The sequence below is a fragment of the Aptenodytes forsteri genome, unplaced genomic scaffold, assembly GCF_000699145.1.
Source record: "Aptenodytes forsteri isolate BGI_AS27 unplaced genomic scaffold, ASM69914v1 Scaffold302, whole genome shotgun sequence".
In the NCBI taxonomy this organism is placed as follows: Eukaryota; Metazoa; Chordata; class Aves; order Sphenisciformes; family Spheniscidae; genus Aptenodytes; species Aptenodytes forsteri.
The window spans coordinates 319,335-330,440 of record NW_008794555.1 but is presented as its reverse complement, the minus strand read 5'-3'; the positions used below and the strand labels follow the sequence as shown (position 1 = coordinate 330,440).

At 41.5% G+C, this 11,106-nt stretch overlaps 1 protein-coding gene across 2 annotated transcripts in view; it reads right to left on the bottom strand.

Moving 5' to 3' along the window:
* PPP6R2 (protein phosphatase 6 regulatory subunit 2) overlaps nucleotides 1-11,106 on the bottom strand; it is a 110,451-nt gene that overhangs the window by 51,502 nt on the left and 47,843 nt on the right. For both annotated transcript variants that reach the window (XM_009272440.1, XM_009272441.1), the window contains exons 4-5: nucleotides 6,918-7,104; nucleotides 6,027-6,164 (exon numbers count right to left, since the gene is read on the bottom strand). In XM_009272440.1, the coding sequence (XP_009270715.1) occupies nucleotides 6,027-6,164; nucleotides 6,918-7,104 (325 nt within the window). The remainder of the gene's footprint in view (nucleotides 1-6,026; nucleotides 6,165-6,917; nucleotides 7,105-11,106) is intronic.

The following is an 11,106-nucleotide window of genomic DNA, read 5'->3' as shown; positions in this document are numbered from 1 at the left end:
CGGCGGGTGGTGAGCAATTGCACTGTGCATCACTTGCTTTGTGTATTATTATTATTATTATTATTATTTCAATTATTAAACTGTTTTTATCTCAACCCACGAGTTTTTCTCACTTCTACTCTTCCAATTCTCCCCCCCATCCCAACCGGAGGGGGAGTGAGCGAGCGGCTGTGTGGTGCTCAGTTGCCGACTGAGGTTAAACCACAACAAAGGCCCAACCACATCCCAGGCCATGACGGCCCGAGGGCAGCCAGCAGCATGACAGCAGGGATTGCTCCCCTCCGCTCAGCACCAGTGAGACCCATCAAGATACTGGGGCCAGGCTGGGGCTCACCAGTGCAGGACAGACATTGCAATAGTGCAGCAGGTCCCGTGGAGGCCACTGAGACGGTCAGGGCTGGAGCACATGAGGCCAGAGGAGAGGCTGAGTGGGGTTTGCTCAGCCTGGAGAGGAGAAGGTGAAGGGGAGACCCTATTGTGGTCTGCGACTGCTTACTGGGGTGGAGAGAGACAATGGAGCCAGGATGCTCTCGGAGGTGCCATGATGGGATGAGAGGCACAAGATGCAACAAGGGAAATTCCAACTGGATATTAGGAGAAAAAAAATCTCCACTTGAGGATGATCAAACACTGGAAGAGGGCCCAGGCAGATCTCCACTCCTGGACACATTGAACACTCATCTGGATAAGGCCTTGAGCAATCTACTTCGATGGGCCCTGCTCTGCAGAGGCAATTGGACCTTCTCGGGGGCCTTCCAACCTGCATTACGCTATGAATCAATCTTTGAGGTCTTGCAGAGCCACTGTTTAAGAAAGTCTGTTATATTAGGACTTCAACAAAACTTTGTTTTCTAAAACCTGCTGAAAATATACCTAATAACAGAGTGACTTTGGCTTGGATATTCCTAATCAGCCACAGTAAAAGAAAGTTCATGCCTTATTATTTAAGATGGTAGTTAAACAAGGGACTCTGCAACAATCAACAGACCAAGTTGTCTGATCTTTCAAGGATCACAACATCAATAGTCACTTCACTGAAGTATTCACATTAAACTTTCCTCAGCTGATGACTGATCTTGCAGTAGGACAATTTTTGTTACAAGAGAAAGATATCTGCGTTAGTCTAATCTAGCTCTGGGAGCTACCGCTTCTTTAGGGTGAAGACAGCAGGAAGAATACACCCTTTTTATTCTTGCAGTTTGTTACCCATGAAAGCAACAAAAAAAAGCAGGACAACATGCAGGAGGGTTTTTTCTGTGCTATGATCACTATCCATGTTAGACTGACAAAAAGGGTACATGATACCCTGGCTACAAGCAGTGAAAACTGGAAGATCAGTTCAACCACAGAGGTACTGAGCTTGTGAGGGGTTTTTGCAGAAGCCATGGTCCACCCCTGGGTGCTCTTCACCAGTACCCAGGGAGAAGAGAGAGATCCAGCCAGGACAAGCAGACTTCTCTTCAGAATAAGAGGGATCACATTTTCCTGATTACCAAGGAAACCATATCAGGTACGTCGAATGGTGTAACCCACTCTGCAACCCAAAGGTGGGGTTCTGCGGTGAGATCCCAGTGACTCACTGTGCTCCAGCTGAGCCACAGCAGGTTTTCTCCTCCAGACCTGAATCAGGAGGACAGGCTAATTCTCCTCAGTGAAGATTATAAAACAGAAGCTGTACTTTTTGTCACTAAGGCAAGCACGAGAAGATGAAGTGCAGAAGAGATACCGCAATAACTGGATCTGCTTCACATAAATTCCCAGTACTTGCCAGCAAAATCAGATGTGGAGTCTTGTCACAGCAATTGTGCCTCTTTGCATTTTTCTAGGTAAGATTTTATACTAATAACACGCAGACAGAGGACAGACTTCTTTGATGCCATTTATCTCGCTCCAAGAACCAACCCATATCTGAGCTTTCTTGCCACACAAGAAGTAAATTATTTAAAGTCAATACTATTTCTTTCACAAATCCACAGAGACATTCCAGGATCAAATGACACCAGTCAAAGAGAATATGCTGTCATCCATCTGTATGATGTCAGATTTGTCCAAGGATATCAAAATGCAGGTGGCTGAAAGACAAGCCTGCTGGAAGGACCTCCTTAGAGGTTTCTGATGAAGACTCTTCTAGTATTTTCAATTGTGGGAGTCCAGAAAGAGGGAGGAGACAGGGCTGTAAAGATGCAATGTAGACAACAGATTATTTCACTTACATCACACCTACCCATGGGGTGCTGAATCTGGAGGCTTCCTTGTACAGTGGTGCTTCTGTCAAACTCAGGACAGAAGTATGGAGAAACAACATGTGCTAGCCAGGTTTTTTCCTGATGGCACAGCTCTCCAAAACAACAAAATCCGAGCTACACAAACAAAGCATTCCTCTGTCATGCATGAACAGAAGGAAATGGATAAAGAATTATCATACTTTCATGTTAACTGTAGGCCCTCAATTACAGATCAAGGGAGAGAAAGGGAAAAAACACCACAAATTATAGTTCTGCAAACAGTTTAAGAACATATAAAATGGCACTGCCACCTTCTCTCTGCTCATACTCATCCACTTATCTTCCGCTCCTTTCTCCTCCCTTATCATCACATGAGCCCATACAAAATAAAAAAACCCAACCCAAACCAAGAAATTGAGCTGGCTGAAAATAATGCTGGAAAAAAACAGAAATAAAAGAGAGGTGTTTTCAGTTGGATCAATTCCCTAGTCCATGTCACCTTACAACCACATGAACACTTCAGCTGGCAAAGATTCAAGAGGAGCTGGATGGGCAGAACAAGCAGTAAGAAGCTGAAAGCAGGACTGCCTCTTTCTGTGGCAATGCCACCTTACAGCGCTGATGGAATTTCTGGCCCAGCTACACTCGGCACTGGAAGTGAAACACTTGCACTAGGACAGTGAGAACCTCCACCCTAGCTAACATCATCTGAGCAAGGGACAGACAAGGCAACTTCAAGCACACGCTTTAGAAGGTCCATTCGGTAGAAAACAGAGCAGAGAACAGAGCCACCAGCATTGTCCAGCTACCACAGTCTAAGGATCTCTAAAATGGAAGGCCAGAGAATTAGACTCTTGTGCAATTATCGGGGAGTCTCTGATTTACTGAGTCAAAGCGACAATGTGGACACCAAATCCCTAAGGAGAGGTGCTGTGGGACTTGTTATGCAGAATATAATTTTGTTTAACTTAAAGCTTAAGAGATCATCTTCATGAATCTGACACTGTAAAACACTACCTTTCCAGACAGTAAGAAACATATAATGAACCAACTGAAGTTCACAGAAGGACTTTGCCAGCATAGCAATGGCAAGTGGAGAAGTGGTCTTTCCACACCCCTAAGTGATGTACCCTCAACAGCAGCACTTTCTACTGAAAAACGGTGCTTCTCAAACTTTTCTTGGACATCAAAGTTTTCAGCTTTTGCTAAGTCACACAAATGCAAAGTAGAAGGCATTTTGTTGTTCAGATAACATTCACATTCTACTTGGGAAGTAGCTGCAGTGTAACTTGGAGACCCTGATGTAATGTTAGACCTCCTTAGATACCATCCAGGAGCAGGGTACATCAGTACCAGGGAAACCTTAAAATACTAAGTTTAATTGCTGTCGCTATGTTATCGAAGTAATTGATAAACAACTAACCAAAAATCCATGGCACAGGATGTCTATCCAAAACACTAGCTGCTGTGTGGAGGAAGATGTGCAAATAGGGGAAAAAACCCTGAATGTGGCATTTAAAGACATACTGTAAACGTACAGTGCTGTTAGTGAATTACATTTGCATGCAGGTTCAACATATGGATAGAGCAATCGATCAACTGGAAACTGTTTAACAGAAGATGACAACACATAGAAATTTATAACACAATATATAAGAAGTTAATTAAATGCACACAAATGCAAAAGTGTGGCTCATATCCGGATCACAAGATAGATGGACTCCGCTGTGCTGTTTGATAATGGGTGCACGGCCTTATGGTTACCATCTAATACACTGCTTGACAGACCACGTTCTCCTGAATTTCAGCAGTTAGGAGTGGGACAAGAGTGGCTAAGCAGGAGTGAGATCCTGGGAAGAGCAGCCAACTGCAGCTGTATGAGTTCCCGAAAAATTAATAGTAATACTTTTCCTCTTGCTAGAACTCCAAAGAGCCTGACACCTCTGAGGTGTCCAGCATCCCAAAGAAATATGAAGACTGCTTTGAGACAGCAAACAATTCGCAACCGTTCTAGCTAGTAGCTGACAGACAGTATTTTTTTCCTGATGTGATGAAAAGCTAAAGCAGTCCATGAAGTGTAACTTTTATTGCTAATACCTACCAAAAATCAAGATTGCAAATCAACTTCTCTGGAGACTTAAGTTTCCAAATATATTGCCAAAATTGCTGGTAAGTAGCTGCTCTAAACATTCAATCCCAAATTTCAATATTGCTACTATTTTCTGTTTTTCTGCGGAGAAGTCCTTAAGCCATCAAATTTTTAAATGCTTGGGGATAATACTTATATTAAGACTATTTGGGAAAAAAAACCCCAAACTTCAGGTGCACCTCCAGTGCCACTTGGTATCTTCACTTTGTTTTCATTTTTTCTGACTGTGTGAAATCTTTAACAGGTAGAATTAACCTGATAGGATGGGGTTAAAATATATCCCATCCAGATCTGCCTGTTTATGGATGGTTGGTATTTGGAAACCTGGATATTTGGAAGTTTCCTGGGCAGAAGCCATCCATCCAGGAAAAACATTACTCGGTTAAAATGCCATTTTAACATCAGAAGAAAAAATAATTGCATTTATCTTGGTAATATTATGCTGCGCTATTGCAGTGTCTGTCCTGCACTGGTGAGCCCCAGCCTGGCCCCAGTATCTTGACAGGTCTCACAAGCGCTGAGCAGAGGGGAGCAATCCCTGCCCTCACCCCGCTGGCTGCCCTCAGGCCGTCATGGCCTGGGACGTGGTTGGGCCTTTTCTGCAAAGCTGCTTTCTCTTCCAGTGAATCCTCCATCATCATTATCCTCCGTCAGTCCATCTCTTGAAGGCTTTTCCCTCCCATCTCCTTTCTTGGTATTACTATTTGATGTCTAACTAATTGAATTGCTGACTTTCCTGTCAACAAACGATGACTTTCCTTCCCAAGTGAATGCCCATACAAGTCTCTAAGGATCGATTTGTACCTGTATTTTTTTCCTTCTCTGAAACAGCGTGTGTACTGCACTATGCACCATGAGGCTGAGAGGAGGAATCGAGCAATGGTAATCGTCTGTCATGAGTCTCTGCAAAGAACATTTACCTGCTCAGCTATGGTGTGGTCAATGCTCCGGACACAGAAGACTTAGGCAGTAAAGCTTGCCAAACATAAATCCCGGCGTGGGCTTCAGTGACTCGAATACAGTCTTCCATATGGCACACTGCTCTTCTGGTTTACTGAGAGGAAGCTAAAGTAGGTTTTTTTCCGCCAATCCTGCACATCTGCACACTAAAGGGGGGATGATGAAGCCTCAACCAGACTGGGCTATGAAGGGAGAAAAACTTGTCCTACCTCTAAAGCAAACTAAGCGTCTCAATGAGATATTTTAGAAGGCTGCCTATTAAAGAGGAAGGGGAAGGAGGAGGCATATCATCTCCAAAATCATATACACCCTTGAACACGGCAAGGAATTAAACAAATTACTGTCCCAAATGATCAGCCTAAATTCTGAACACTGGGAAAGATTACAAATTTCCTCTGTCAAAGCTCTAGAGCAAAAACAGCTAGCATAAATAGTTGTTGCTATATGGAAAAATGAGTTGAAAATCCTTTACTGCCAGTGACTCAACCAGGCTTGCTCTGCCATGCAAGCCACAAACAGGCTGACGTACCCAAAGTAACCGACGTGCAGACTCTAGCACTAAGAACAATAGTTTTCAGAAGAGTGGATCCGCTCTCATAATAAATGACAAAAAGAATCCTATTTCTTTACGACACAAACAAACAAACCCCCTTGTTCCCAATCTTGTAAAGAAAAAAAGTAGTAATTCTCACATTCAGTACTTCCTGCCGTAGAGTCGCGGGCTCCACACAGCTGATTAGACGAAGCAGGAGGTCCATCATGGCTGATGTATCTATATGCTTTAGCACCAGGCTAATGAATTTGTCTTTTTTCCTTAAAAATGCAATCACCTAAAAATAAAAGTGTCATCATCAGTTGCTAGTACAACATACAGACATAGCACACAGAACTTCCTATACTTCGCTTTCTTGTCTCAACCAACCAATCTTGATGCAAAACAGCTGCTAGGTTAAGAAATTCTCTAGAGAACGAGAGAAGAGTATAACATTCTCATTTCAAGGCAGTACGAAATCAAATCTTTTTAGCTATCTCTTCTTTCCTCTATGCCACAAATAAACCCAAGCCCACAGAAATAAGAGCATCAAGAAGCTGGTGAAGCTGAAGAATTTTTCATTCCGCTACGGCGCTCTGACAGCCTTCATTTAAAAAATCAGTTTTGAACTAGAACACACGTATTCCTAAAACACTGTTCAGCTCATGTTTCCAGCACCCCTTTTACAGGCATGAGACAGGCATTGTTTATGTAATGAGGTGATTCTGGGCAATGATCAAAGGATGCATCAATATGCCGTTGTACAAAAAAATAAAGCTTTAGCTGTGGCACAGGAATATCCCAGCTACTGCAGATCTGAAACCAAAACTATGCAAAGGTGTCTAAACGAGCCAGCAACTCCCTCAACTGAGGAATTCGAAGAACTTTTCAAAGCCTACATTTCAACTCCAATCTTAAAGAGAACAGCGAGCCGTTTTTCACCTCTAAGAATACAATGAGACCACACGGGTAGCAATGATACTGCCACACAACACAAACAACGTTAGTGAATTAATTTGTGCTTACGTATCAGGACAAATCTAATCACTACCTGTTCCGTTTTTCTTGCAATGAGATTCCCAATAGTCTTACTGAAGAAACTGGCAAGCAAAGGGTTCAAAGGAGGCTCGTGATCCAAGAAGTCATAGAGGATATTCAGCAGAGTTTCATCCCCTCCTAGCTTGTCATTGATCTGCGGCACATCCGAGGTCAGCAGTTCACAGGCTGTGTTTGGATATCTGGAAGGACAGAACCAGAGCAACTAAAGGTGAAATGAAAACTCTCAAGAAAATCTTCCCGTATTAAAGTTATAAAGTAAAGAGTAGGAGGATCGCCCTTCCTGGAGACAGGGGAAAAAAAACCCCACACGAGAAACAAGGCTCATCTACATTAATGGCGCATTTTAAGGAAACACTATTTCCTGTAGCACATCGTGGTTGGTTGGTTGGTGGGGTTTTTTTACTACTGAATTATGCACCTCAGCTGCCTTCAAACTACAGTTAGTTCTGATTTTTAAAAGTGATGCTTAATCAGTTTCAATACACTTAAAATCTCTTAAAATCTTTTAACATGAATCCATTTGCACAAATAAAATTAAGCCAAAAATAGAAGGTTGACTTGAAGAATGCATATTTTAGCAGGTTTCTGTAACGTTTCTGAAAAATTATTCTTTCCACTACTGGGGCTGAATTAAAAATGAGCATCATATTCCACACACCACCACCCCCCAAAATCAAGAGGACTAGAATTTAGAGACAGAACATGAGATCTAATATAAAGTGAGTATATGCTCACTAGCAAATGAGCATACACTATGTACAAGAGCAATTCATACCCAACCTTTTGAGTTTCAATTTTTCAGTAATGTCTACAATCTTCTGTAAAATTAACTTGTTTTTCAGAAAACATTACTGTGCCTGGTTTAGATAATTTTGCTCACTTAAATCAGAATATGAAATTATATTTGACAGCTAACGAAACACTTTTTTCCCCAACCTTGTTTCTTGCTCTTCCAGGTGGTGCTTTTAGAAATAGGTTACATTTATGATCAGAAAAGGTAATAACGTGTTTAAAATTATGTTTATAATTAGACAAAGTCTCAAATATCAAAGTGCATACATACAAACAAATAATCTAAAGTCAACACAAAAAAACCCGCTTTCTGGGGACTGTTAGTTTTGCTAAAAGACTAAGTTTCTTCAGGTTGAGATTCTACAGTAAAAGCCAACTGTAACGTATAGCTACATTGGCACTGTTCTGCAAACATTTCACTGATTCAGTCTCTCCATTACTCATGTGGTGAAGGAATTAAGCAGGGGATGGGAGGCTGTCTTGCATGCACACTACAACACTGAAGTTCATCTAGCTATTTTTTATTTTTTTAAAACCTCATTTCAGTGTTTCATTGTTAGATTGGTATCTTAATTTCATATTCCAGCTACTGTCCATCTCTAAAAAGGGCTTAAGAGAACTCCTTCGAAAAAGACCTACTCACCATCACACTGAGGTTATTGTAGTCAGAAACAGCAGTTCATTAGTGCTGTGAAATTCAACCTAGCACTGAACTTTAACACTATTTTCAGAGTTTCAATGATATATATGATCCTAGAACCAAAAGGCAGCTGGACTTCATTTTTAAACCATGATTTACTCTTATCCCACGAATTGTTTAAAGACTCTGACAGGGCGTGCTCGAGTGGTTCAGCAGTTCTAAGCACAAAGCAGCAATTCTGAACACCAAAACTCCCACTGAGTGCCAGTTCTTATCCACACTTCCTAAAGTAGTTTTGATTTGTTATCAAGTGATACAGATCAAAAATAAAACCTGTCTTTTACAGTTTGAGCGTTTTCTCTCTGTAAGCAGAGCTAGTTATCTTTTTTTTTCCCCAAAAAAAGCAAAGAGAAAGTTTACTATGTATTTTAATAATGGCCAACTAAATTAATAACAACATTAAAAAACCTACAGAATACTCTTGCTGCAAATGTATGTTCATTCTTTAAGTAGTGCATTCACCTTCCAAATAAAAATTGTGCCATTCCATAAGACACAAACCCAACAGATTTCCCACTTTCAGTAATTATGCAAGGTCTATCACTTTTTGTAACTTAGACACAAGCCAACTCCAAAATCAGTATAAAACACTCCTGCAATAATATGACTGTTTGTACAACACAAAGGGAATACCTTTACTTTTGTAGAACAGTGAAGCTGAAACAATATTTCAATACACAGCAAGATTTTTTTTTCCTAGCCTCAGTCTCAAAGGAAAAAAAAACACGCAGAAAAGAGCTGTGGAAACGGCTAGGTAACTCTCACGTCTCTACCATCTTTGCAGTAAGACCTGTGAGCGTGTAACAGAATCTGGGTTGCAGCATTTATCTGCTGTGGTTTTCTCTCTTAGTTAAAATTATTTAGATTTCTGCTCTAAACCTCATCAACAGAAAATCAAGAAGAAATCTTAACAGAACCTCCCAAACTTGAAATGGGACCCTCTGCTCTGAGCTTTGACACAGCACGTTTCTACACCTGGCAATGTTTCCTAAGCTAATGACCACCTATCAGGGAAGGAAGAGTGGAATTATTGTAGGTCTTTGGAAATTTCAGCTCAGTTCTTGGAGTGGCAAGACAGACACACGGATTGCTGGGAATCATACAAAAGGAACAGATAGGAAAAAATATTGTGTCACTATGTGAATTTACAGCATGCCTGTACCTCAAGTACAGCATGTCTGAGCACGCCATCATATAAAGACATTGATAGGACCATTGTCGGGGACCAGACGCCAGGACAGGAAGATCTTTTCGTTTGATCCCACGTGGCTGTTCTTGGCATTTGCACCTCTTCTGTGAAGAGACCTGCAGCTCTTTCTTCAGCTGACTGTCCACTTGCCTGTTCTTCCCATGGGTTCACCTTAGCTGTACCCAGGAGTTATGTACATGTGGCTTTCATCCCAGTGTTGTACACGTGGCTTAACTGGCAGGAGGCTCTGCTGACCCTTGGCTCTTTTCGATTCACAGCTCAAGCTGGAGCTTCCTTTCAGCTATCATGCTTTCAAGTGCACCACTCTATGCCTACCCTTACCCTAATAATTGTTACTGGTTTGGTTTCGTTATATTCATTGAATAGAATTTTTATTGTGGAAGAATTTCTACACCTCAACCACCCCAATTTAAGCCTTACTTTACTCATCACAGTTCCATTAGGTTCTTAACAAGGAAAATACTTCTTGCCCTGGTAGTATATAAAGGGTGAAGACAAGCATTACAGGACAACAGGATAACTTTTCCAGTATATACACTGAATTGCTTTGCGTAGAGGCTTGTGCTTTCGATCGAGAACACACACACACTTGTATTCACTGTTTATCAAGTATTTCCAGCATACTGCCCTCGAGGACTCCAAAGCCTTCCCAAGATGTAAATGCTAATCTGAAGCCCATCAACATGCGCAGATACCTTAGGCCATCAGTCACTACACAATCAGCACTGATTGTATTTGCTTTATTACTGCTTGCACAGTAACATCATGAAATCCTTTTACCTTTTAACTAACCTAAGTAATTTTGCATTATCAAGTTTCTACATTTATAATTCATCTCCCCTCTTATTTCATGCGTGAATATATCAAACAGCACAGGACTCAGTAGTGCAAAACCAGAAAGCTGGAATGGGCCATTTTTCCCTCATCTATATTTCTTTTCTTTAAGCAGTTATTAATTGATAACAGAACCCTTCTGTTACCCACAACAGCTTGTTTTCAACAGTCTCTGATAAGGGACCTTATCTTTTCAGGACTGTACTTATGCCACATTAGGCATATCACCATTATCCATGTGTTTCACTGAGTCCATCAAACTCAGCTCCTGAACTGAAGCCTGACTTGCCTCTACAAAAGCAGTACTGTGTGATGGCCGAGAGCCTGCATTTAGAGAGGTGTCTATGAATCGTAATGCCATACCATACATTTTTCAATGTGCACAATGCAGAAGCCAGATCTACTGGCTCACAGACCCTTCTTAAGAACTGGTGTTCTATTTGCCACTTCCATTCCACTGGTTTTAAGGTTGACCAGGTGAGCAATTTCATATTTGAATTCCTTTAAATCACTCGGGTGAATACCAGCCAGTCCTAACAATTATTCTACTGATTTTGTTCCACAGGTGCTTCAATTTGAGACAGTTCCTCAGACTATTCCCCGTAAAGACAGACGCCACTTGGGAATCTCCTGAGAAGTCTCTGA